This window comes from Terrapene carolina, unplaced genomic scaffold (genome assembly GCF_002925995.2).
Source record: "Terrapene carolina triunguis isolate 2854851 unplaced genomic scaffold, T_m_triunguis-2.0 Scaffold33356, whole genome shotgun sequence".
Taxonomy (NCBI): Eukaryota; Metazoa; Chordata; order Testudines; family Emydidae; genus Terrapene; species Terrapene triunguis.
The window spans coordinates 3,017,525-3,044,555 of record NW_020697707.1 but is presented as its reverse complement, the minus strand read 5'-3'; the positions used below and the strand labels follow the sequence as shown (position 1 = coordinate 3,044,555).

Sequence of the window (27,031 nt, the reverse complement as noted above, 5' to 3'; positions counted from 1 at the left end):
TGGGCCATGGGGAAAACAATGAACTCACTAGAAATAAGATGAAGCATTGCAGTTACTCCCAAGTGTACCCTTCTAGCCCAACTTTTGCTGATCATAAGACTAATTACAGCTTCCAATGAAGGTTGTGGAGTTCCCATCATTGGAAGCTTTCAAAAACAAGTTGGACAAAGTACACCTGCCAGAGATGGTCTAGGTTTACTTGGTCCTGCCACAGCATGGGGAGGTTGGACTTGATGACTTTTTGAGGTCCCTTCCAGCCCTCCATTGCTAGGATTCTATGCATGCAGATGGTTTGGTTTTAAGGTTTTTTCCCTGGGCCCAGCCCAATTCCCATTTAAGTCAATGGGAACTGGACTGAGGCCTTCATTCTTAATACATTTTTGTGGTTAAGACAAGACCATTCCTGTCTGAGATTGTCTCCACCTCAGACAAGGCACTGCCCTCTTGAGAAAGGCAGTCAGGGAGATCATTATCCTGAAGCATTTTGGAGCAAGAACTGTTTTGTGTAGAAAACGGCTCTGAGCACATTGGTAGCACGTCAGAATATCTAGGAATTTATACCAGCTTCCTCACTGAGAGCCTTCCAAGGGTTAAAATGTAAAATGACTCAGTTAAAGACTAAAGGATTTCAAATTACAGTGGGTTTATAGCAGCTGCAAATGTATCTCTAATTACTTGTTTCCTCTCATACAGCCGCTATGATGACAACTTGCAATGGAGGAACAACTCCCCCATCTAGAACCTGTTGTATCATTTAAACCTATTTCTGCTGGCGTATGAACTACACACCCTGGGAAAGATCTTGTAAGAGAAAAAAGTTCCAGTGTACAAATATCAATTCTTGATTTAACCCTTTAATTACCTAAACTGGGCTCGTCACCTAGCCATGGAAGGGCCTAGTTTTGTTTACCGGACCCATGTGAGCACCCTTACTGAGGACAATGAGACAAATTCTGCCCTCTTTCTCACTCCATACAATGCCACTGAAGTCACTGGGTTGTACCGTTTAAGACAGGGCAAAATTTGGTCCCATGAATCTACTTGCATGACTAATGGCTGTAGCATATGTCCTGAAGTCTGAATTCCCCCTTCCCTACTCCAAACCCCCATGCATATATTTACAGGGTCAGATGGATGGTGAACGGACTTTGTGCCCAATTCAACTGTGATTTACCTAGCGTGCAGCCAGAGGTTACATGCTGGGTAAATTGAGGCAGAATTAACTCCTTGAATGTATCTTGCAGGACCACATGGACAAGTCAGCAATATGTAAAAGGGTCAGATCCATTCATCTCATAGGGAGAAAGATTCCCTTTATCCAAACATTTATGCTGAGATTCTGATCTCAGTTACGCTGGTACAGCTATGGAGTTATTCCACTGATGCCCCTAGAGCTGAGTTCAGAATGTGGGCTTTCACCTAGAACAGTGAATCAGAGCACAAGAGTGTGTTAACAATAGAACGGTTAAATCATCTGTCCTTCTCACACATCCATAAACTTTATCTTTTGAAGGAATTGAGCCAAATTCAGATCTGGTCTAAACAATTGCAACTCCACTGAAGCCAAAGAAACACCCATGAGGACAAGAATAATTCTGTAGCAGGGTTTGAATAGTATGCAGTCAATGCTACATGGGGCCACACATTGCAGGATGAGGATAAAACAAAATATCGAAAAGCTGCTCATTCCCTGAGCATGATCAGTTTTGTGCACGGAATGAGGCGGGGATCCTGGGGAAAACATAGCATGTGATCATGTAATGAGAGTGTGTTTCAATGCATAGGCACAAGGGCGCTAAATTAAAGTTGCAAAAGCAACCTTAATTCTGGCATTCCTTGAGTGTGTGACTTTGCAACATTCATATTATTTTAATATAGTTTGTTCATAATGTAACCTGCCTGACCAAAAAGTAGGCCTATTTTGATCAAAATTATGGAAAACAAGAATATGATCAAGCTTGGGGTAGGTGCTACAATTCGACCTCTTTCTGGTTTTGGAATATCCCCCATTGTTGTTTGCAGTGTTGATCCCAGGATATTAGAGACACAAGGTAGGTGAGAGAATATCTAGAAGTTGGTCCAATAAAATATATTCCCTTACCCACCTTGTTTCTTTGGGACACCCCTGCATTCCCCAACACTTCTGAAATGCTGACACCTGAATTAGAGAAACAAATTCTAACATGTGGCTTCAGATTGGTCTGTGCAGCCACACTTACAAGAACACGGCAAAGGAAATGATAGGGGAAGGATGTAAGGAGATATCCTGCTCTCCTCTCCTCTTATTCAAGGTCACTCCCCCCCTCCCACTCCCTTTCGCACAAGTCACTGTTTTATGAGAGATTTACTATAGTTAAGTCATGTTCTGTTAGCTTTTGTAAAAATAAACAAACATACCACCTTGATACTCTTGTCACCTCCCGTGCTTTTACACTTGTGACTCACTTACATCTGTAGCTACTCCTAACTGAAGAGAAAGGAGAATTGGGTCCACAAGGATCTCTGATTCTCATTGAATGTCAGTAATGCCTAATTTACACCAGTGAAGGAGACTGGCTGGTTTTGTTTTTTTTTTTATAAAGGTATATGCTTTGTATATTTATTCCTTTATTTTCACCTTCCCATTTTGTGGTAACCCTTCCCCGCCCCCGGAATTCAGGTTTCCAATTTCTCTCATCACTCTCATTTCCCCCCCTAAATCCTCCCCCTCTCTTTTCTCATCTTCCCCCACTCTGTCACTACCTTTCTGCTCCATCCCAATGCATACTCAGAGGTATTGCCCTTTGCTACAGCAAAGAATGGGATACAGAAATCCCTCTTCCCCTACCTCAGTGCTCCCCCAACTTTTCACATCACACGCCCCCAGGAACCGTGATCAGGAACCAGGGCCAGGAGCGGGGCTGTGGCTCCTGGGGGAGGGATGGACAGGGGTAAGAGGGCAGAGGCTGGGGCCAGAGCTGCTGGGGGGTGGGGCCGTGGCCAGAGCAGAAAGTGGGGAGGGAGCACCACCCAGCCCCTGCCACCCCCCCAGAACATTCCTCGGCATGCCCCACAGTTTGGGGAACACTGCCCTAGCCTCATGTAAGAGAGGAAACACATCCTGCCCCCAAAGGGAAAGGCACAGAGTTAAGTCTTGAGACAAGGTGGTCTGAGCACAGCTCTAACATACAAGTGTTGGGTTTACAGGCACTCATACTATTATTTCTGTGTTAGTTTGCTATTAAATTGTGTTCAACAAGCATAGGATTATTCAGGCAGCACTGTGGCCTAAATATGTTCAATGTATGTTTATTGAAAGCAAGGGAATTCATCTACATTTACAGTGGTTATCTAAACAATATAATGCCTCTCTGCAGAAGAGAGACAGTACAGCAAAAAAGGCAGGGAGTTAACAGCAAAAGTTAAATTTTGCTCAGTTGCCTTATTCTCAGCACATTAACCACACCTTGCAGTGAAGGAAGCAGGAATCTGCAAGAATAAGAGGGTGATTAGCAGATTCATTAATGCATATGCATCAGTAGATAGCTAAAGTGCTGAAGACAATATTTAGTCTGATATTTCCCAGTTATGTTCAAATTTCCTTATGTGGCTGTTCTTACAGATATACTAGAGTGCTAGCTATCCAAAACGGATACTTTAAACTGAAGGTGACTGCACTCCATAGTTCACAGCAGCACTGGAAGCATGTCTTTTTCAGAAAGTAAATTAGCATTAAATGTCAATTGATTTGAAGTGTAAATGGCAAGTCCTTTCAGCTGTTTCCCCGGCCCCCACCACCCTCTCAATCTTTTATTAGGTGAACTTTTGACATGAAAAGAGTTTAACATCAGATGTTCACTTTAAGAGATAGGTAGTTATACTGATAGCCATACGTTAGATCAAATCCTGATATGGTTTTACAAAAAAGGTAGTGATCTTGAAAATATTAAACACTTTATACACTAGGCTAAACATTTAATCCATTGGGTGTTTACAGGTGTTAAGTTAGGTCCACCATTAGGAAAAAATTAAAAGTAAAAAGAAACTGAATACAAGACCCCAAGTTGACACTGTTCAGTCCATAACAGTTACAGATGCAAAGTTTCCTGAGTTAGACTGTAAGATATGCCCATTACAATGTTAATGTATCAGAGGGGTAGCCATGTTTGTTGCTTTTTACAGATCCAGACTAAGAGTCCTGTGGCACCTTATAGACTAACAGATGTATTGGAGCATAAGCTTTCGTGGGTGAATGCATCCGACGAAGTGGGTATTCACCCATGAAAGCTTATGCTCCAATACATATCTTAGTCTGTAAGGTGCCACAGGACTCTCTGTTGCCCATTACAATGTTGTCTCTTTTAATTTACTCATTAGAAAAAAACTCATTTTCAAGACAGTTTTAGAAACACCCATCACTCAGTAACGTAATGAGAACTGTCTCTCCCCAACAGGCAGTCCAATCTGATGTTTGACACTGGAAAAGCAGTTCTGAATTTGAATACATGGTTAAATACAGGAGTTGTAAGCTTATGCTGTAGCAATGATTTTAACCATGGTTAAACTGGCTTTCACCCATCAAGTCAGAGCCACAATTAGTGACTTTGCATTTTTAGACATGTTGGGGTCACTTTAGCATAAGGGATGTTATTGATTTGTTACCAGATACACAAGGGAATATCTGCTTCTTCCTACATTACATCAATACCTCTTACTTGTACTTTGTATAGTATATGCAAAAATCAATGAATTAATATGGTTCACAAGTATTTATTGACAGAAACAGTAAATATAGTGCTTAAATGAACTTAACATAGCTAATTCAAGGCTTCAGATTTTGCTGAAGATGAAAATGAGGTCCAATGCAATTTGTTCATTTCAGTATAGAGTCCTCACTGGCTGAAAGGGAATAAAGAGAGTCAGGTTAACTCACTGCTAATGTTTCAAAGTTTCAAATACAGACATTCCCAAACTGTAGTCTGCATAGCAAATTGGGCCACATGCTGCTGACTCTCTTCACTTCTAGTAGCTAACCTGCATTCAGTGAAGCTAATAATATATGGAAAAGTAAGTATTTAATGCAAGTAACTGTTCTACTTACCACAGGGATGTTAGGCAATTGTTAATGGGAAGCAAGCAGTTTACCTATCTTCCCATTCTCAGTTACGTAATCCATGATATACTTTATGAAAATGAAGGACCCTACCATAAGAAAAAAGTCTGGTAACCTCTGTATGAATAAAATGTGCAAGGTTTCAAGATTTATGTTCAGTCTCTCTGAAGGCGTTGCTGCTCCCAGGAACGCACTTTAACCAAATTTAAATTTTGTGTACCTAAAATTCCATACAAGTCCCATTAATTTAATTTTTAAGTAGGCTGTTCCACAGCCAAGGCCAACCAACAGAGTCTGCAAGTGTTAAAAATAATTTTATGTAACCATTCCATTACTGTCTCTACATCCAGAACCTGAGAAGTAATTTGTGTTATTACACCAATAAGTCAAAACTGACCTAGCAGCTTCTCCCTAATATTTAGAGCCCATTCTGAGCTGGCATAATATAGATGAGAGAAGACAGTTAAGTCTTGTGGGCAAAATTTCAGCTGATACTATAATATCTGGGGCTTATTAGTACAGACTTAATATGAAGTGAAAACAGACACAGAATGAGAAGGATCTTGCCATCATCTAGTTCAGCCTGTCCTCTAATAAAAATCTTCCCAAAGAGACTTCTTCCAATGAAAAGACTCAAAGTTTGAATATTTTATTCTCCTTACTTTAAATTAAATAGGATTTATAAAACTATTTGCCTGTAATATAAAGACTCACTATTGAGTACTTGAAAATAACTACCGGTAGTTTGTCACCATTTCTGTTGTTTAGGACTGTACTATACACAGTGTTTGCATTGTGTTTCAGCTTGAACAACTATATTAAAATAGGTTTTTTTTCTGGTAATCATGCACTAACACAATGATGTCTGTATTTTCTACCATGCTGGTATTAGTTTTAATAAAGACATTTCAATGAAAAGCCATATGAAAACATTTTCATCCATGTTCATCTAAGCCACTTGACAGTGTCTCTTTATTTAAAAAAAAAAACCATTTATGTTCAAACAGTGTTTTTTGAGGTACTTTTAGGGCATAGAAAGGGTATGCTAATATTTAAAAAAATACCTTCTGCCAGTTCTTTCGCAATTCGTTCCAATTCTTCACGCTTCTTTTTCTCTTCATTCTCTATTCTCCTTTCCTCTTCAGCAACAGGCTTTAGGTAGTCTGTCATTGAACAAAAATGTTATGTATCCATAACCTTTTATCTAAGGCACTCTACACATAAGACTTTTAGAAACTACCTGCTCAACGGGAAGAAAAAAAAAATCTCGCTTGGGCAGCAGGACTTGGAAAATTTGCATACAACTGACTCCAGTTTTAAGTTAATTATCACTAAACACTTTAGAATTTTGCATCTTCAAGTCAGTGAAGAAATATATTTCATCTTCCACAAGTGAAAACACTTTTTGCAAGAAGAAGCAAGTATTTCAGGTCTACCCCAGGCATTTAATGCAGCTTCATCATCCTAAGACTGAAGGACTTTGACCTTGTATACTTCTTTGCACCAGTGCAAAAATCTTGTGTAGACATACTATACTGATGTAAAACTTTGGTGTAAAACTACATTAACTCTTTACATCAGTGCAGCATATGTACACTAGGAGTTTATACTGGATCAGCTATACTGGTGCAACAAACCAACCCCCTTCTGACAACAAAAATTACTATACAACCCCAGGAGGGGAACCAAAGCCTGAGCCCACCCGAGTCCCACCGTCCCAGGCGGGTGTGTGTGTGGGGAGAGCGGGGGGGAAGGGCTGGGGCAAAGGGCTTCAGCCCCGAGGGGGGGGGTGTGGGGGTGGGGCTGTAACCTGAGCCCTGCTGCCCAGGCTGAAGCCCTCCGGCTCGGGCTTTGGCCTAGGGCCCCAGCAAGTCTAATTCCAGCCCTGGCAAGCCCATTAAAAAGGGTTTGAGAACTGCTGACTTAGGGCAGACAAAGCCTCAACAGTGCTGTTGACGACTTATTCTCTTCCATTTTCCCTTTCTTTTTGTGAAACAGTGACTTAACTAAGATAAAAAACTGATTTAGTCAGAGTGGTTCAATCCCCTATTGCAGACTGCTTTGCACAGGTTACTCAAATGCCAATCTCTGATTGGCCAGTGATAACAGCCTCCCTCACCAGTTAGGTTTTCAAACAAGCACCTTTGTGCTATTCTCCTATACTGCCCTTGGGAGAAGCTTCCTGAAAAAAACTTCAAAGCTACCTCATATTCCTCCTTCAGGCTCTTCTTTGCCATGTCTACAAGAAGCTTGTTGTGCTCAAACCGATGCCCATCAAGCTGGCCAATACTGTCTCATTGTTTCCTCCTACTCCCCTGCCTGTGTGTATAATCATCTGCTGTTGAGTGTTTTATACTTAAATCGTAAGCTCCCAGGGGCAGGAGCCATCTTTTATTCTGGGTTTGTCTAGCTTCAACTTCCAGCCATTGGATCTTGTTACTAGTTAAATCATTTAGTTAAATCAGTGGGTAGACAAATCCTTATTCCTGCTTTTAGTCAAAGCACACTGATATGACCCTCAAATACTTGAACTACTGTCTGACCTTCAGACAGGTCATTCTTCAGCAGTACACATCACAAACTCAAATCAGCATGGAGTACCATGACAGTGCATACCTTAGATGTCTGTGTTCAGATAACGCAAACCTTGGACCCTAAATTTAACACTAACGAGAACTTTATGTACATGCCAGACAACACGCTGACCAATTTCAAGGTGCCACACAAAATATATAATTAAAAGCTTAATTTTTTGTATATCCTCACGTGTGATCACTTTACTATTCAAGACATCAAACTAAGTAGACAAATTACCAATATTTAATTATACCTAATCCTTTTTCTATTGACTGGATTTAGCCAACATTAACCCAAACACACCAGCCTCAATAAAGACTCAAACATCCGACTGATAACTTACATCATTTCAAAGTTTATTTTGTAACAAAAGTAATGGTAATAAACTGTTTTTACATTCAAGCTGAAAAGAAAAGGTGGATGGAGTAATCTCTTTATTGGACCAACTTCAGGTCACTGAAAAAGAGCACTGAGTAGCTCAAAAGCTTGTCTATATCACCAACAGAAGTTTGTCCAATAAAATATATTCTCTCACCCATCTTGTCTCTCTCATCTGGGATCAACACTGCAAAGAAATGAACACACAGACTTGTGTCTTATTCTGCTAATTACAGTAGGAACTGATCGGTCAAAACAGACAGTCACAGAGTTTAAGGCCAGAAGGGACTAGCACACCATCTAGCCTGACCTATACATCACAGGGCACCAGACTATAGTAAGGTCTTAGCTATTAGTGGCCAGTGAGTTAAATTTAATATCAAAGGGGTAGCCGTGTTAGTCTGGATCTGTAAAAGCACCAAAGAGTCCTGTGGCACCTTATAGACTAACAGACGTATAGGAACATGAGCTTTCGTGGGTGAATGCTCACTTCTTTTTGATGCATCCGACAAAGTGGGCATTCACCCACGAAAGCTTATGCTCCAATACGTCTGTGAGTCTATAAGGTGCCACAAGACTCTTTGCTGCTTTTAAATTTACTAGTTTCTCCTGCAGCCATAAATGCAGTTTCGGCCCTTACCATATCGCTTCTTCCCGTAGAGCATCCCAACCAGCAGCGCCGAGTACCTGGTGAACTGCGGAAGGAAGGGAGGGAGGAAATACTGTACTTGGCATACAGAGGGAGGCTGCAGGACAGCGGAACAAGCTGGATGGTACCCGGGCTTGGGCTGAGATCCCAGGCACCCCCCACCACCGGGCGGAGGAACAGGGCTGGCCCCCGCCTTGCAGCGCGGCTCGGGAGGGTTTCCTGCACCCCGAGCCGGCCCCCGGCCCCGAGCCCGCAGCCGGGTCCGAGACACGAGCTACGGCAGCGGGGGAGGGGCCGGCGCAGCCCGGTCTGGGCCGATCCCCGCCAGGCCCAGCTCTGACCTCCCCCGGGGTCACCTTCCCCCGCCCGGCCCGCGCCCGGGTCGGCTCCGCCCCAGGGGGCTGGCGGGGCCGGGGGAGCCCGGCTCCAGCCCCGGACAACGCCCCCAGCCCCGTTACCTTGATGAGCGGCGACACCTGCACCGGGGGCACCATCTCGGCGAAACCGGAAGGAGTCGGAAATGACGCGAAAAGAGAGCCCACCCCCGCGCAGAATTATGGGAACGTGGAGCCGGACGAGTGTGTGCGTGCGCGTGCCGGAGAAGGGCGCGCGCGCGGTGATCCCGCGGCTCCATGTCGCAGGGGTTGCTGGGAGCGAGGGTGATGACAACGCTCCCTTCTTGGAGCGGGTGAAGAGCGGCGCCCTGTCAGTCTGCCTAGCCCCGCCCCCAGCCTCTCACAACGAGGCGGGAACCACGCCCCGCCCCTTCCCCTGCGTTTGGCGGGGAGAGCCGCCCAGAGCGGGGGCGGGGCAGCCTGGCAGAGCGAGCGCCCCGCCCAGCCCCGCCCCGCGGGCAGAGCCGTTAGCCGCGCGCAGCGCGCACGAGTAACGTTAGTGAGGCCACAACCCCGTCCCCCGAGACTTGCCCTCAGGGCTGGCCGACACCATTTTGGCACCTGAGGGGGGAGCTCAACTGAGGCCCCGAGGCCCCCTCGCTTGGGCCTAAACGTTGGAAGGTCTCAAGTCTGCCTTCTTCCCGCTCTGCTCCGCTGCCTACCCCAGTAGCGGAGAACAAACAACTTAAAGTGCCTTGTTCAGAAATGTGAAGTAACTAGGGTTACCATACCTCCGGATTTTCCCGGACATGTCTGGCTTTTTGGGCTCCAAATCCCCGTCCGGGGGGAAATCCCAAAAAGCCGGACACGTCCGGGAAAATCGGGACATGCGGGGCCGTCGGTGCTGAGCCGGGGCTGGGGGCCGGCGGTGCGGGGCAGGGCCGGGGACCGGGCCGGCGGTGCCAAGCCAGGGGCGGGGCGGGCGGGGCCGGGCGGGGGGCGGGGGCCGGGGGGTGCGGGGCGGGGGGCTGGGCCGGGGACCGGCAGTGCTGGGTGGGCCGGGGGTGCTTGGCCAGGGGCCCGGGGGCCGGAGACCGGCAGTGCTGGGCAGGCCGGGGGCTGGCCCAGGGCAGGCTCCCCAGAGCCCGAGCCGACCCAGGCTGGAGACACCGGGGGGGGCCAGACTGGGCCGCGCCTCCTCCCCCCACACCCTCCTTACCCGCTTCAGGCTTCCCGCGAATCAAATGTTCGCGGGAAGCAGGGGAGGGGGCGGAGTTGGGGCGGGGACTTTGGGGAAGGGGCGGGGTTGGGGCGGGGCCAGGGCCCCGTGGAGTGTCCTCCTTTTGGAGGCTCAAAATATGGTAACCCTAGAAGTAACACTGAACTTTCAAACGCCCAACCAGCAAATGTCACTTTCCTTGGCTGCATAGTAAACTCTGGCATTTGTATCTGTTTGAATAATCAAAGTGGTGCTTTCCGGGCCGTCTTGGTTGCAGAGATTTGAACTGCTTCCTGAAGGTCCACAGTCTGGGCCAGCTCATGCTCTGTTGAGGTGGTTGCAAGGCCGACCAGCCTCTCCTGTGTCATTGCGGAGCGTAGATGTGTTTTTATTAACTTCAGCTTGGAGAAGCTGCGTTCTCCACTGGCACCTGTTACAGGAAGTGTTAGAAGTATGTGCAGTGCAACACAAGCATTTGGAAAGAAGGTGGTCATCTTATTTGTGGACATGTATTCCAGAACAGCCTTTGGAGTTGATCCTGCTGAAATGTATCAGTTCATCACCTAAATCACTCGCATCAATATCACGCATGCCATCATGTGTTAACACGGTCTCTAGTGCCCTGCATTGCTGGTGTAGGTCTTCTTCAGGTATAGTGAGGAGTTTTGGAGTATCATACAACATCCCAAATATACTGCTGTGTTCCTTGAGCTGCATGAAACGTTCTTCAACTGACTGTATTGCACAATCTAGCACCTGGTTAAAGAATTCAACTTTGAATTGTTGTTTGGGGTCTCTTATGGGATTATCCCATGCCTCGTAATCAAAATGTCTTCTTCGGTGACTCTTGTATTCTTAAATGGGTGGGAAAATAGCTTCAGTGTGAAGTTCCTCTGCTAACTTCTGTGCACTCTTCAGAACGTTTTGAAATCCGTCATCTGACCGGTAAGACTGTAGGTGTGACTTTGCTTTGTCCAGTTGTTCCATTGCTCCAGATATATCAAGGTCAACACCTTGGAGTCTCTTGCTTACAATGTTTATTTCAAACAGTATGTCATGCCACAACACTAAGCCACACAGAAATTTGAAGTTATGTATATTTCTGGTGATTCCATTTCCCTCTGCCACTGTTCTCCTACGAACAGTTCCTGTCATAGCATTATTCTCCATAATGCCAACTATGGCATCATCTATCTTCCCAATTTGGTGTTTGATAGGCTTTATCGCCTCCACTCGACTTTCCCATCGTGTGGCACTCAATGGTTTCAGTGTCAGAGAGGATGTTCCCAGATGTTGCTTCAAATTTGCCATCGATGAGATGATGCAGAGAAAAATACATAGATGCTTTGAATTACATTAAAAAATTCAGCAGCCTCACTAGAAGCTGATGCTGCATCACTGACCACCAAGTTCAATGAATGAGAACTGGGACAAAAAAAGCTCGAGGGTTTAACTCTCGGATCCGTGTCTGCACTCCTCTGTTCTTTCCTCTCATGTTGGCACCATTATCGTAGCCCTGACCTCTCATGTCAGCTATCGCAACTCCTGTATCTTCCAGCTTTTTAAGAAGCACAGTTGTCATACCAGCTCCTGTAGTATCATCAATGTCAATACATTCTAGAAAATGCTTTCTGACAGTCACCATTGCAGGGACATTTTCACTAGGTTCCGTTGTTGTTAGAAAACGCACCATTAAAGTAATGTGTTCCGTATGGCTGATGTCAGGTGTGCAGTCCAGAATAACAGAGTAATATCTTACTAACTTCAGATCTGAAATCTTCTGTTTGACTTTTGTTGCCAGTAACTATATGATCTCATTTTGAATCGTTTTTCCAAGGTAGTGGTGTGTGTACATTTCTTGGGTGTGTGTGTACATTTCTTGGGTGGGGACTCTTCTTAGATGCTCCTGGAGTACAGCATCAAACTCAGCCATCAGCTCCACAATTTTAAGGAAGTTTCCATTGTTTGGCACATACAAGTGCCACGCAGTGCTAGGTTTTGGGTAGCAAGCATTCTCACAATGGCAATGAGCCTTTTCGGAACATTTTGCCAGTAAAGAGACTCTGATGCAATCTTCTCTTGATGATGATCATCTATGGTGGCGTTTAACCTTAGTCTCATCTCAAGCTCTTTCCACCTATGGAATGCTCTCTGGTGATTTGCTGCCTTCTCATGGCATGACAGATTTCTAGCCAGATTTTTCCAGTCCTTTGTTCCTGTAGAACCCAATGTGGCTGGAACATTAGATTGGAAGAGTTTGCAACAAAAACAGTACGCAGCATTCTTGGTTTTTGAGTACATAAGCCATAGCCTCTCCACTGTGAACATTTGTGTCTATGTATCTCAGGAGAGCTCCTTCCTGCTTAGATAGAAAAGCTTCCTGTGCTTTCTTTCTTTTTCTGAATACTGCCCCAGAGGGGCATTTTCTTCTTTCACTCATGACTGCTGTTCTGTGCCAGCTATAGTGGCTCTCAACACTCATTGAAGGGGACAAATAAGCAGGCTGGTAGCAGGGACTGAGTGAGGGAAGAGATCAGTGTCTTAAGGGCCTAACTATCTCCTACTACTTCAGTTGACTGCCTGTTCTCCTCAAGTGGGTTCAGGGAAGCAGCAGGAAACAGGAAGCTCCCTGAGAAGCTGGTGTTAATCAGTCCAGGCTCCTGGGGGTTCCTAGAGAGGTACATAAGAGGCTCATCCTCCTCTCTCTCCCTGCAGCTCCTGCTGCTTTCTGTTATTCTCTCTCACCTTTTCTCCTGCCTGCCTGTTATGTCTCTTGTCCTCCATCCACCAACACAGCACTCCACCATCTCTGTGCATCTAGAGCAGAGAGAATACATATGCACCAGTAACAGACACAATTTTTTACACTCTGGGTCCTAGTGCCCCCCCCCCAGTCTGGCACCTGAGGCGGCCGCCTCAGTTTGCCTCATGGTAGGGCTAGCCCTGCCTCCCCTGACACCCCACCCGGACAGACTTACACATGCAACTGATACACACACACCTCACACCCTTGCCACACGCACACCAGAGTCCCACCCCAACACAACACCCCCCGACGCTTGCACATCACACACCCACACCCAAGATCTCTCATGCCTCCACATATGTGTCACACAGCAGTTTTGAGCACTGGCCTTGCAGACATCTCTGCCGTTTAGCACATTTTACCCAGGCCCTGAATCCCATGGAGGCAGTGGCCACCTCTGCATTGCTTATCAGTCACTCCCCTGAGCACCTCTTCTGTGCAGGGAAAACAACAGAGGGCTTGCATCTGTCAGATGGTGTGTGTGCGCCAAGGACACGGAGTGCAGGGTCCTGAACCCTGTGTGGGTTACAACCCACTTACTTCGTGGTGTGTGCAAATAAGGAAAGGTATATTCATCACCTATACACAGAAGGGTATCGCATCACATAAAATCACCAGATTTCCAGAACTGCGCCTGCAAAATGGCTGAGAAATTACATTACAGAAATGTCAAGTATCAGGGGGTAGCCGTGTTAGTCTGTATCTACAAAAACAACAAGGAGTCATCCGAAGAAGTGAGGTTTTTACTCACGAAAGCTTATGCCCAAATAAATCTGTTAGTCTTTAAGGTGCCACCAGACTCCTTGTTGTTATTACAGAAATGGTGGCCTCATGTAGTAACAATCAACAGGTATTTTTTATTCATTTATTTCTATTTACCTCTAAACTCCTTTTATTCCATATGAAAGAAATTCTAGGTAACTTTTTAAAAAATAAAAATAAAATAAATATATAAAACCTGTTCCTGCAGCAGCTCTCTTAGCTTGAATTACCAAAGGTGTGATGACAGGCTAAAACAGTTAAGCTCTATTCCAAATGCCATTGAATCTAGAGGTGCAGATGAGCAAGAAAATCAGAAAAGAATGAAACTGAATGTATTGTCTCCAACTTGAAGAAGAAGTACTGTATGAAATCCATCTACAGACATTTTTATTTAAATGACAAACAAAACATGTTTACAAGTGTTTCCCATTGGTGCCTACTCCTGCACTGTGAACAACTAACACAAACCAGCATGGCTGGACAGGATATCATTAATGTTAATGGATTCCTCAAGAATATAAACACCTGTGGTACTAGAGTCCATTGCAGAATTGAAGTATAACTTACATATGGTGGAAGGCACATGTGTATTATAAGAAAGTATAGTATATTAGAAACTTTTTTGTGTCTTAGCACTCCACATTATCTGTGAAAGAAGCAGTCTCTCATCTCATCTCTTAGTAGCAGAGGCAGCTGCAAGCACATTTGCTAATTATGCTGTATTCTGATAGTCTCTGAGGGCCCTAGTTTAAGGACTGGTGTGTTATCTTTAGATTTTGCCATTCCATGCTTCCTGCTGATCCAATGTAAGAAACTATTTTTAAATAAAGGACTCTTAAAAATCATCTTACTATACATTCTTAGAATAGCTTGAGGGAAAGCTAGACTGATTACATAGTTCCTTGCACAATTTCATACTAATTATGTTAATTAAGTACAGATAAAAGCAAAATGTCTCTCATTAACAGTTACTTTGGATAGTTTATATTTGCATTTTAAAAAGCTTTATCCTGTGATTTCTAGGGAAATGTTCAGATAGCTATATTAAAATATACAAAACCCCTACAATTATGCATTTATCTCTACAACTTAATTCTAGATTGTTTCAAGAGGCTCTAATGCGTGCTGGAATTATATTTTAAAATCCTCTTTATGCCTTTTTGTTTGCCTTTTTCAGACCACGGCTAGAATCATTTTAATATTTTCTGTGCAATGGGTTGTGAAAGTCAATTAAACAGAATAAGAATGAATTAGCCCTTCGCTGTGAGGCACTATTGGAGTCCTGCCTATTAGAGTTCCCATCTTCAATACAGCACAAGTTAACCATACCACACATAACATTTCTTCCCCTTTGTAAGCTTATGTCTTCAACCTGGCTGGAAGTTCAAGCTGTTTTTTCTAAACTTCTTTTACTTATGTTTATTTAAACTAACCTGAGTTTAAAATGGAGGCGTCAAATCACATTTTTGCATAACAGAAATTTGCAACCTATTTGTGTGTGTAGGGGGGCAATGTATGTTATTTACATAGTTCCTGGCTCACTTTTGAAGATAATTCAACGGTGAACAAAACCTCAAGGGAGCAGCTGCATTTTCCCATGGTGGTGGCAGCAGACCTGATTTTCTATTGTACTGCACCCTTGTGTAGTCATTCTCATGGAGCACTGGTGTAGATGACAAACAGCTTCAGGCCAATGGAGAATCAGGCTCAGCATTTCCTACTTCTGTCCCATAAAACAAGAACAAAATGGTACTTGATGAAATTAAAGCGCAACGAGTTTAGAAGGGATAAAAGGAATGACTGCTACACATAATGTAGAATTAAGCCATGAAACCCTCTGTCAGTATTGTTGCAACAAAACTTTTAAAAGATTAGATATTTTTATAAATAGGAATGGCATCTGCAGCTATATAAACTAGATTATCAAATCAAAGAGCTCTCAATGCATCAAGGCATAAACTGGTCACTAGCTAGGCTCAAGAAGAAATATTCCCCCCTGTGGAATAGATTATGTAGTTAAATGAAAGCACAACAACACATCTTTCTCTGATGCTCTGCCATAAATCACTGAAAAATAATGGGCTAGCTGGACAATTGATCTGTTACTGTATGGCAATACCTCTGTTCTTCACAATATACACAGCTTAGAATGTCCTGTTATAAACTGTACCCTGGATGTACTGCAACTTCGGTAAAATTCAACTTGTGTTTTTCTCCTATGCTCTTGGGAGGCAATTCTCAGTCCATGAACCAGCCTGGCTGCAGGGGAGTCATGTGGGGAAAAGGGGAGCTTGTCCCTGTCACAAGTCTGCAGAGCTGCTAGGGGAGGCTACTTCAGCCCTCCTCGAGACAAGAGCTGTGGGGCATACACACAGAAACCAATCCTGTCACCCCACCACCCTCAAACATCCCATCCTGAGTGATCATGCACATGAAGCCTCTAGCTGACTCAATTCCACAAGATTCAGAGTGGCAGCCATGTTAGTCTGTATCAGCAAAAAGAACAGGAGTACTTGTGGCACCTTAGAGACTAACAAATGTATTTGAGCATAAGCTTTCGTGGGCTAACGCCCACTTCATCGGATGGCCTTTAGAATCCACCCCCTCTATGGAACAATGGAACTGCACTGCCGCAGAGGCAGGGGCCTTGCAGAACATGAGAAATACTAATAATCACAGTACTGCTTTTAAAACCTACTGACAAAATATTTAATAGTCAGAGCTATATAGCTTTACTGATATCTTGAGAACAGAGCACTATTCTTTCCCCCCCAATAAATATCAATACTAAGTTTCCAGTAAAAATAAAGTTACTGGCAAAATTAGGCAAAGGTCAAGTTATGTATAAAAATATCCCACAAAGCACCCACTGTAGTGAGAGGACATGGATAACTCTCTAACCAGTCATTTAATGATTTCCCTCACTTTTAGATATTTGCATGCATAGAGTTGATGCACTATTTTGATTTCCAGAGTGTTGTGAATGCTAACTAATGCTAATATAAAATGAAATTCATTTAATTAACTGACATTTCACAGGTAATTTCACACTAGGCTGAGTTCACTCAAAAAGCTTGGAAATGTGAATTGCATTTATCTTTTATGAAAGGATCAGTTCAGTTGCAGTCATGATTCTTTTATTTCTCACTTTGAAGTCGTTTCACAAAACACACTAACCTCGCATGGAGCTATGACTGAAATTGTCAGAGCCTGTTTTTTAATGACAGTACTATATTTTTGAGCATCAAGGGTAGTGCTAGAAATGAAGTTATAAAGTTTACATTTAGTTATAATTCTGAATATCTTAAGATCATTTGTATATTTGCGTGTTGTATTTATACAATTGGTATGTATTTTGTGTACCGATATATTAGTTATATGAGAGAAATGGGAGCGGCGCCTTCAAAAATATGGTTGGAGCAGGTGGAATGGGCTCTTGGAGGGACATGTGAGCATTGTGTGCTCTGTGTCGAGAGGTCTGCATGTAGCTTGGTAGGGAGAAAGGCTTAATTTGCAGGAAACTCCCCCATCAAAAAGTCAGGACTCAAACAACAATTAAGTTCTTCAAAAATAAAAGTCCTCATTGAAGGTGTATGGCATGACGTGATTATTTGTTTCTGATAGCACCCGCAGCAACTTGCTGTATCTGTAAATAAACCATTCAAAAGATAAAGAATGCAATACATCTGAAGGAGGAAAAGGGTAACATTTTTCCAAAATAATTATTTTTAAAGTCTTTTAAGTCCCATATCTCTGCAATTAAGAGAGACATACATTTAGGAGAATCCAGAGAAATTTACCATTACTGAGTACAGCTGCTATGCAGTGTTATGTATAGTAACATCATAGTGTGCTACCATCACTATTTTAGCTCATCACCAGTAAGCTAGACAGCAGATCACTTAAGGAGATTTCAAGTATAAGCAACAGTTGTTTATCCACTAGAGACCAGGGGATATGTTGGAAGTCTGTCCATGTATGGAGCAGGTCTTGTGAGCCAGAAGTTTGACATCTCCTTTGGGACATGCTAGCTGCAAAGATGAACCCCTCCCCTCCCTAGGAGAGGCACTTTATAAAGTAAGATTCCCAAAGACAGCAAGGCACAGCAGCTCTCTCCAGTAACGATGGTAAGTTCAACCCTTGTGGGAAACCATCGTTCAGGTGGGAGACCAGGGCATTTATCTGCATGATACTCCTAGGAAAAGGACTATGGTTTGAAGGAGTGCATTGTGTTTGCAGTAATTTTGAAATCTAAAGTATGAATATTTAAGAGTTGTATTTTAGCAAAGAAAGAAAGTTTTAACTTATGTTTTGCTGATCTTCAAGTATTAATTGAAGTGTGTATTTCAGAAGAACAATGGAGTAAATTATTCTTTCCCAGTGTAGATCAAAGTTATTCTTTCATCTCTTTTCAGGCTAGCAGAAAAACCAAAAAGAAGGAAGGTGGTGCCAAACGTGCTCAGAGAGCGTCTTCTAATGTCTTCTCCAACTTTGAGCAGACACAGATCCAAGAATTTAAGGAAGTAAGACAATATAGGAGGCGCATATATATATGTATATATATATATTTGAATGAGACAGGTCACAGGGACAGAGTTAGGACCATATGAGAGATATGTCTCTCTCTCTCTCTCTCTGCATATATATGGTTGGTTACATATAATTAGGGACAGGTCACAGGTACAGAATTGGGACCTGAACCTCTCAAAGGTTGTACATGTTCAGAAATGGGGTTCTAGCCAGCTTGTTATATAAAGCACATTCATGACTTAGAGTTAAACAGGATGGGATGGATTCTGGTCTGTGCCTTTGGTTCAGACCCCTCTCCACATAATATGAGGATATCCCGCGTCTTTGTCTCTGCCAAAGCAACAGTTCATATCGTGTGCAGTGGTACTTAATCTATGGCTTCAGCAATGCACTTAGCTCTTGGTTGGGAGTAGTCTTGTGCTGTCTTATCTCCACCAGAACAACCAGAGCACAGATCAATCACAAAGGATTTTCTATGGTACCTTACACATGGTACCTGACATGTTACACCAGGGGTCGGCAACCTTTCAGAAGTGGTGTACCGAGTCTTCATTTATTCACTCTAATTTAAAGTTTTGCGTGCCAGTAATACATTTTAACGTTTTTAGAAGGTCTCTTTCTCTAAGTCTATAATATATAACTAAACTATTGTTGTATGTAAAGTAAATAAGGTTTTTAAAATGTTTAAGAAGCTTCATTTAAAATTAAATTAAAATGCAGAGCCCCCCGGATTGGTGGCCAGGACCCGGGCAGTGTGAGTGCCACTGAAAATCTGCTCGCGTGCCGCCTTTGGCACACGTGCCATAGGTTGCCTACCCCTGTGTTACACACCGTGCTCAGCAAGCAAATATGGAGTGGGGAAAGGCAGACAAGCCAAGAAACAGGTGTCGCGTGCACCTCCTCACTGCCAGCAACAAGAAAAAGTTAAGGAACAGGAAAGAGTGTTAAATAGAGTCATAGTCACAATATAATCTGAGTGAACAGACTCAGAATATAATATTTGTGTCACATTGTTGTATTACTATGCAATGATGCTGAGATGCAACAACAAAACACAATGTCTAAACATCAGTGTGACTGTCTTCTGGTTCTCGGAGTCTGTTCAATGATCAGCAATTCAAAGTTGAGTAATATTGTTCTGGAAAATATTCAGCACCCTAGTATAAGAGTTGTTTTAAAAAGAATTCATACTCACTTTACACTTCTTATTAAAAGAAAGAGAGGGATTTGCAGTTTAAAGTATGATTAAGAGACAAAACCAAACCATCACTTTTTAGTAAGTAATGAAATGAAAAACTGAAATATGACAAGTAAAAGCTTAACAGGCTGGACATACACATTTTTCATGTAACTTTTTACTAAAGAATGTGTATTTACTGTAAAAAAAATAGGGAAATACAGTTCCCTCTCAATTCAAACTTGTATTGAACACAGGTATACATGAAGCTTTTCTAAAGCTACAGCTGATAAAAACATGAATATATTATACGTATATTCATTCTGTCATGTAGGCTTTCACATTAATTGATCAGAACAGAGATGGATTTATAGATAAAGAAGACCTGAAAGACATCTATGCTTCTTTGGGTAAGTACACTAGAGCAGAGATATACTTTGCTAATGTATACTTACTCACTTTAAACTCGTAGTTGTAAGTGCCAAGTGGTGGATTATTTAACACTGTAAATATTTGAATTTGTAGACCTAATAGAGACAGAATATAACCAGAGTTCCACAGACCCAACCCCTTTTAACTTTGGAAGCAGGTGGGATTGTAAACTGAATTCCAATTTCGCAGTTTGCTCCTCTCTCTATTAGGCCAAATCAGCCCCCCAGAACTCAAACAACCTTGAACTTTATGGTTTTAAAGTCGAGAGCCAGGCCTAATTTCTCTCAGTATGAGATCTTTTAGACAGTAAATAGGAGGGAAGCATCCTGATGCAAATGGCGCATGGTATTTTTCCAGATAAAAATACAGTACAGTATTCTACAGTAATTTCTCCAAACACTGTATCAGGATTATGCTAGTGTCACACTATTAGTGCAGAAAATTGAAGGTTTATTTTTAAAGTGTTGAAGTATTTTAGGACTATAACTCCCACATTTTCAATAATATTTGAGCTCCACTAACCCAACCTTAGAAACCTGCCATTTAAAAAAGAGTAAATTAATATATTTTACGACCAGAAGGGACAGCTGTGATCATCTGGTCTGATTTCTTGCATGACACAGGCTACAGAACCTCACCCAGTGATTCCTGCATAAAGCCCATAACTTCTGGTTGAGCTATAGCATCTCTTCTAGAAAGCTATCCAATCTTGATTTGAAGACTGCAAGTGATGGAGAATCCACTGTATCACTACCTAAGTTGTTCCAATGGGTAATTACCCTCACTGGCAAAAAATATTGCATCTTCTAAATTTGTCTAGCTTCAGTTTCCAACGATTTTTCTGCTAGATTAAAGAGCCATCTGCTGTAAGGAGGAAAGTCTTATGAAACTTGCAAGCATGTATTACCTAAAACCAGTCCATTTTGCATGCTCTCCCTTTAAGCCTCTTCTGTTTTTTTCTAGTTTACACCTGCAGGTCTGGTTGGTGGTCACGCCTCCATTAGTGGTGCCTCATGTATACATTTTCCCCATAATTATCCTGTAATTGGAAGGAGTGATTTGTACAGCCATACAGCTTTATCAACTCCTTTTGACAGATTTTTGCAGATCTTCTTTTCAGAAGCCAACTACAGCTATTGAAGTCCATCCCCCACCCACTACAAAGATTCCCTTCATTTGGCCAAGACTGACTTTGTAGAGCATTAGAAGTGCTATGGTTCTAAAAGTCATTTAAAGAGGGGATTCTATTTAAAGAATTGTAGAAAGTTACAAAGCAAAATGAAGAAAATAAATGGAAAGCTGTATTGAAATGGTTCAGGTATTTTGGGGGGCAATCATACAGCTAGTACGTTAGTAAAGGTGCCTAGAACCAAAGATAGGTGCTTTGTCTATTATAACTCTAAATAGTATGGGTATTTGTACACTGAAAGACCTTTTCCTTTAATTTAGGTAAAACAAATGTAAAAGATGAGGAGCTAGAATCCATGCTCAAGGAAGCCACTGGACCCATTAATTTCACAATGTTTTTGAATCTCTTTGGAGCAAAGTTACTTGGTGAGTTTAATACTACCTATATCAGGGACGGGCAAACTTTTTGGTCTGAGGGCCACATCTGGGAATAGAAATTGTATGGTGGTCCATGAATGCTCACAAAATTGGGGTGTGGGAGGGGATGTGGGCTCTGGGGTGGGGCTGGGAATGAGGAGTTTGGGAGGGGATGCGGGCTCTGGGGTGGGGCTGGGAATGAGGAGTTTGGGGTGTAGGAGAGTGCTCCAGGCTGGGATCGAGGGGTTTGGAGAGCAGGAGGGGGATCAGGGTTGAGGCGTGGGGAGAGGTGCAGGCTCTGAGTGGTGCTTACCTCAAGTGGCTCCCGGAAGCAGTGGCATGTCCCCTCTCTGGCTCCTATGCGGAGGCACAGCCAGGCAGCTCTGCATGCTGCCCCATCCACAGGCACCGCCCCTGCAGCTCCCATTGGAGCATGTAGGAGCCGGAGCGGGGCCATGCCGTGGCTTCTGGGAGCCACGTGGTGCAGCCTCCAACCCTGCGCCCCGTCTGGAGCGCCAGGGCGGGGCCGAGTCGCGTGGTGCAGCCCCCGACCCAGCGCCCCGGCTGGAGCGGGGCAAGCCCCAGACCCCGCTCCCCAGCGGGAGCTCACGGGCTGTAGGTTGCCCACCCCTGGTCTATATAGACCGTTATTGAGAAGTTCCTTAGGGCATGTGTATAATAAAAGACGTATGTCAATGTCAGGTAGACTTAGAGTCGCCGCATCCTCACCAGGAGCACTTCCACCGACCGAAGAGGGGCAGTGTGGGGAGCTGAGAGCCAGGGCTCAGCTCTGCACAGTTCCCCGACAGGAGTCCAGCTGTCCCTTGGGCTCTCAGCTCCCCACTTCCAGCTGGGGATGGGGGCAGCTGCCTGGGCTTCTCTACTCCCCTCTGGGAACCGGGAACAGCTCCCTGAGCAGGGAGCGGGGCAGGCACAGCCAGCTGGGGGCAGCTGGGCTATAGCTACCCGGCTTTCTTGTCAATGTCATGGCCATGGCGCCATGAGATTGACAGGACAGCCAACAGCTCATGTGAATAAGGCAGTGTAACTGTACGGACATGAGCTCTGTGCCTTTCGTGGCGGTGGAGTTATGTCAGTGCAGTAGGGCACTTACCTCGGCCGGACAAGGCTGTAATGTGTACACTGATGTAATTAGGTCGACGGAAGCTGCCTTAAATTAAATTAATGGAGATATCCCATCTCCTAGAACTGGAAGGGACCCTGAAAGGTCATCGAGTCCAGCCCCCTGCCTTCACTAGTAGGACCAAGTACTGATTTTGCCCCAGATCCCTAAGTGGCCCCCTCAAGGATTGAACTTACAACCCTGCGTTTAGCAGGCCAATGCTCAACCCACTGAGCTATCCCTCCCCCCTTACATCAACTGAACTGTGTAGTGCAGTAGACCAAGCCTTAATCTGAACGTCCCATATGTCCAGTTCCTTTTTTGAAAAGGCTTTAATCATTTACTTCAACTTTACTGCTCATAGAACATTCTTAAGGTTGGTAATTCTGAATGATAGTCAAAGCTCCCCTGCATCAGAGACGTCAATAGGTATTTGTCAATTAAAATGTCTAGGCACGTAGCAAGAGTAAGTCCTTACTCCATGGCAATTATGACATGTATTTGAAAATGAAATTAGGGATTAACATTGACGTGGTCCAGCTGACATCTGCTAGAGATAGTGTTCAAACATGAGCTCCACTTTTTGCTAGTAATTCTTTAAGGTTTTGTTTTTACACTGCCTGCAGAGAAATCTCTCTGTGAAACTTGTAATGCCATTTCGAGACCCTGGCAGAGCTTGCCCAGCTATAGGGATGGATCGAACTTCTCCCTAAACTGCCTTGCCATGCAAAACTCTCTCCAGAGCAGACCCATCTATCCCCATTGTTGTTTCTTGGCTGCCACTCCGCTCTGTTTCCTGGGGACTTCATAAAGCCTGTCAGGCCCTCCTCCCCGCACCACACTTTCCACCAATACAACAGCTATACAGAAATATATAACAGCAGCTGGCTTCTCAGCACTTTAGAAATATCTAACCAATTATTTAGACAGCTAACGATGGACTTGAGGCTATTTTAGCTACCTATTTTTTTTTTTAAATTTGGCCTTGCAACTCTAATTTTAATTCTTTTTATTATCAATTTACACAATAGAATTGTCTCATATTTCTTAGGATTTCAGACCGATTTTCAAAATAACAATGTAAGTATATCGTTCCCTGGCTGCAAATTATACTATTGCCTGATATTGCAGAGCCGGCTATAATTCAGTGAAGTCAGATTGACCACTAAAACATGTCATTTCTTAAAGGACCCTAGACTAATTCACATCTGAGCAGACATCAGAAATGAAAAGGTGACCTCCATTTGATGTCTCAAAGAGGAGGTATACACACATATTGAAAAGAGGCAGTCTCACCCTCTCTTTTAAAAAAGTCTTAAAATTTTCACTCCCCCTTAAAATTGCTCAGTCAGCTCCATTTATTCCAACAGAATCCAAATACGTTCTCTCATTTTTTCCTCCTCAAGCACACCTCTATAGCTATCAAATGCTGTTACGTGTAGAGACAGCACTTCCAGTACCATAGAACCATTGTACTACTGTGCCTGAGTACTGTTCTTGTGAAAGATTCCAACCAGGGGGAAGTGTGTTATCAGCTGAGACACACTGGCGTGTTATTTTCTGCAGGTATGGATGGGGAAGAGACCATACTAAATGCATTCAGAATGTTTGATCCAGATGGTAAAGGACACATTCACAAAGACTAGTAAGTTTCCTTCTGTGTTTATTATCAAGCCTATCAAGAATCATGATAGTCACATTATAGTAGGCAGTGGAGATCTAAGTACACCTCTACCCTGATATAATGCGACCTGCTATAACACGAATTCGGATATAACACAGTAAAGCAGTGCTCCGGGGGTGGGCGGGGGGGCGGGGGCTGCGCACTCCGGTGGATCAAAGTAAGTTTGATATAACGCGGTTTCACCTATAACGCAGTAAGATTTTTTTGGCTCCCGAGGACAGCGTTATATCGAGGTAGAGGTGTATTTTGGATTATATTGAGTATTAACTGATAAATTAACAGGTTTATTCCTTCCTTTTGTCAGCTCACTAGCTTTATAATTTTCAAATTACTACATATTGTTAAATGAATAAAGTGCACGAACAGAATGCAAGACGAGAGTAAATGACTGACATTGTAATAATACCCAGGAAGATAATTACGGGTTCTTTTCCCCACTAAGCAAACCAGATACCGTTGAAAAACCTTATATTTGTCAGAAAGTTGTGTTCCACACATTTGTACAAGTGGACAACATTGAATTAAACTGTTGTATATTGAGTGACAATAAAACTATTAAAATAGTTTTCCTGCAGGGATAAAGCATGGCAAGTGTACTTTCCATTCTCCTCTCTAGGGAGCATGCCAGAGACATTTTTTGTTTTTTAAATATTAGCCTGCATATTTAAGCTGTTTGCATAAGAAGCATCTTGAACTTTTTTTTTACTGATAGTGGGCTTTGTGGTGTATAAACCTGAGACAAATGAACTTCTCAGTCCCCGCCCCCCCCCCACTGTATCACCGCCACACCCCACCAGATCCAGATCCCCCTTTACATCCTTCTTAATTCTGCAAAGGGCAGTAGCATGACTCATCTAGGGATGCTTTCCAGCCAGATGCACCAGTTCTCTTCCTTGCTCCAACATACAGGTGAGCCTGCCGTATCCCTGCTAGGGCTTGACTGCACACTGATTTGCACCAGTTTAACTAGATCTGTATACCTAGTTAAACTGGTACAACCCCAATACAAATTGCTATAGCTGCATGCTTAAGTGTTTATATGAGGATAGCTCGTGCCTGTAAATTTACCAATATTAATCAGGTTTAAACCAGTCTCAGAATAGCCACACAAAGTTGTACTGTTTTAATTAAACTGGTATTAAATTGCTCCGTTAGTTAAAGCACTACAGCTTTGTACGTAGATTGGCCCTAACTCCAAACCTACAGAATGAGTAGAGAACAGCTGATGTGGAGTGTTAGGACTCACTCTGGGCAAGAGTCCTGCCCTACTTTCTGCTCAAAGGACACTCGCTGTCCTTCCCAACTGGTACCTACTGAGCTAAAACCACAACTGAACATGTGCAGGTGGTATCCAGTTGGGAACTAGCCAGTTGTCTGAGGGGAAACAATTTAACTACACAGTAAATAGAATGGTAGTAGAGAGTTTTTTTTCTGCAACTTAAAATTTTCCAAAGACAAGGTTGCAAAATAAAGTATTCTAGAATTATTTCATTGTGAGGAACTGTGACTGTGCTATCCTTACTCTGACTTAAAGAGTCATCTAACTAATCTTCTCTCTGCGTCTGTTTTAACTAGCTTAAAACGCATGATGATGACACAGGCTGACAAATTCACTGCTGAAGAGGTTTGTATACTCCTGTATCTGTCACTCAAGTGCATGTTGGTATATAATAACAGTTGCTTCCTAGAAAGGCAGCAAGACTATTCTGTTATATAAGTTTAAAATAACCTCTTTTGGATAAGGGAAATGAGTGTTTTGAAATCCTTTTAGTCAATGGCTTTAGGAATTACCACTAACCCATGTTACAACATTCACATTGCAGAGGCCTACTGAATTACTAGCTAACAGAGCATCATCTGTTTCAAGCTGTTAAATGCTCTCTATTAATTTTTCAAAATAATTCAGAAAAAAGAATGAGTAAGTGGCTGCAGATACTTGCTTCCATGCTGGAGTTTTAAGTTGAAGGTTGCTAAAACACTGCTTTGGAAAAACATAACGTTCTTTTCTTTTAATGCTATACAGATAGACCAGATGTTCAAGAGTTCCCCTATTGATGCAGCAGGAAACTTGGATTATAAGTCTTTCTGCTACACTATCACACATGGAGAGGAAAAGGAAGAATAAAGAGCACAAACTTGTTAGTTGCACTAAATTCTCACATTGGGTTAATAAATAAAAAATGAACTAATTTTTTTTTACCCAGCTGTAGTGATAACTCAGTTACCCACTGCTCATGCAATTTAAAAATAGCTATGTCCTAATCTCCATTATTTTGGAGGGCCCCGGTGAAAACTGCATCTTTTACCATGCTTTTTCATAGCAATAGTTTTGGTTTTGTGCTAACTCCATTCTCCTTAGCCCACTGCAGAGGCATTTCATTTCAAAGTTATGCCAGACAAAATAAACAGAGAAAGATGTGCTAGCAGATTCTTAGAAAATGCAAACAACCTATGAACAGGTCGCTATTAATGGCATCTGCCTCTTTGTACACCGTGATAGGTAATTATAAAAGTGGCCATCGTTGTGGGATCACAGTTGCATTACGCAGGAGCAGGAGAGAGAGAACATTTGCAGAGATCAACCACACATTGCTATTGCGTGTTCCAGGCTGACTAGTCTACTTTAGGGGGAAATGATGTTCTCTAAAGCAGTCAGTATTGCCAGAGCCACAACTTTTATCTTCCCCAGAAATGAACACACAATCCTACTTGTAAACATTTT

The 27,031-nt window shown here is 43.1% G+C and overlaps 3 protein-coding genes across 3 annotated transcripts in view; 2 read left to right on the top strand and 1 right to left on the bottom strand.

Annotated features, from left to right (window-relative positions):
- The window catches only part of LOC112108265 (rod cGMP-specific 3',5'-cyclic phosphodiesterase subunit beta), a 38,750-nt gene extending 37,428 nt beyond the window's left edge, over nt 1-1,322 (top strand). Inside the window, exon 22 of the mRNA XM_024202324.2 lies at nt 694-1,322. Within this exon, the coding sequence (XP_024058092.1) occupies nt 694-758 (65 nt within the window). The 3' untranslated portion in view covers nt 759-1,322. The remainder of the gene's footprint in view (nt 1-693) is intronic.
- Nucleotides 1,323-4,733: 3,411 nt separating this feature from the next.
- On the bottom strand, nt 4,734-9,258 carry LOC113409431 (ATP synthase subunit e, mitochondrial-like). The gene is made up of 4 exons (XM_026663328.1): nt 9,155-9,258; nt 8,688-8,742; nt 6,157-6,255; nt 4,734-4,878 (listed from the first exon to the last, which is right to left on the bottom strand). Exons 1-4 carry the CDS (start codon nt 9,188-9,190, stop codon nt 4,853-4,855), a joined length of 216 nt encoding a protein of 71 aa, XP_026519113.1. The 5' UTR covers nt 9,191-9,258; the 3' UTR covers nt 4,734-4,852.
- Nucleotides 9,217-26,506, top strand: LOC113409435 (myosin light chain 5-like). Its single transcript, XM_029914199.1, has 7 exons — nt 9,217-9,384; nt 18,234-18,341; nt 19,860-19,935; nt 21,407-21,511; nt 24,192-24,270; nt 25,885-25,933; nt 26,333-26,506. The coding sequence occupies exons 1-7, from the start codon at nt 9,217-9,219 to the stop codon at nt 26,432-26,434; spliced, it is 687 nt and encodes a 228-aa protein (XP_029770059.1). The 3' UTR covers nt 26,435-26,506.
- Nucleotides 26,507-27,031: the final 525 nt, after the last annotated feature.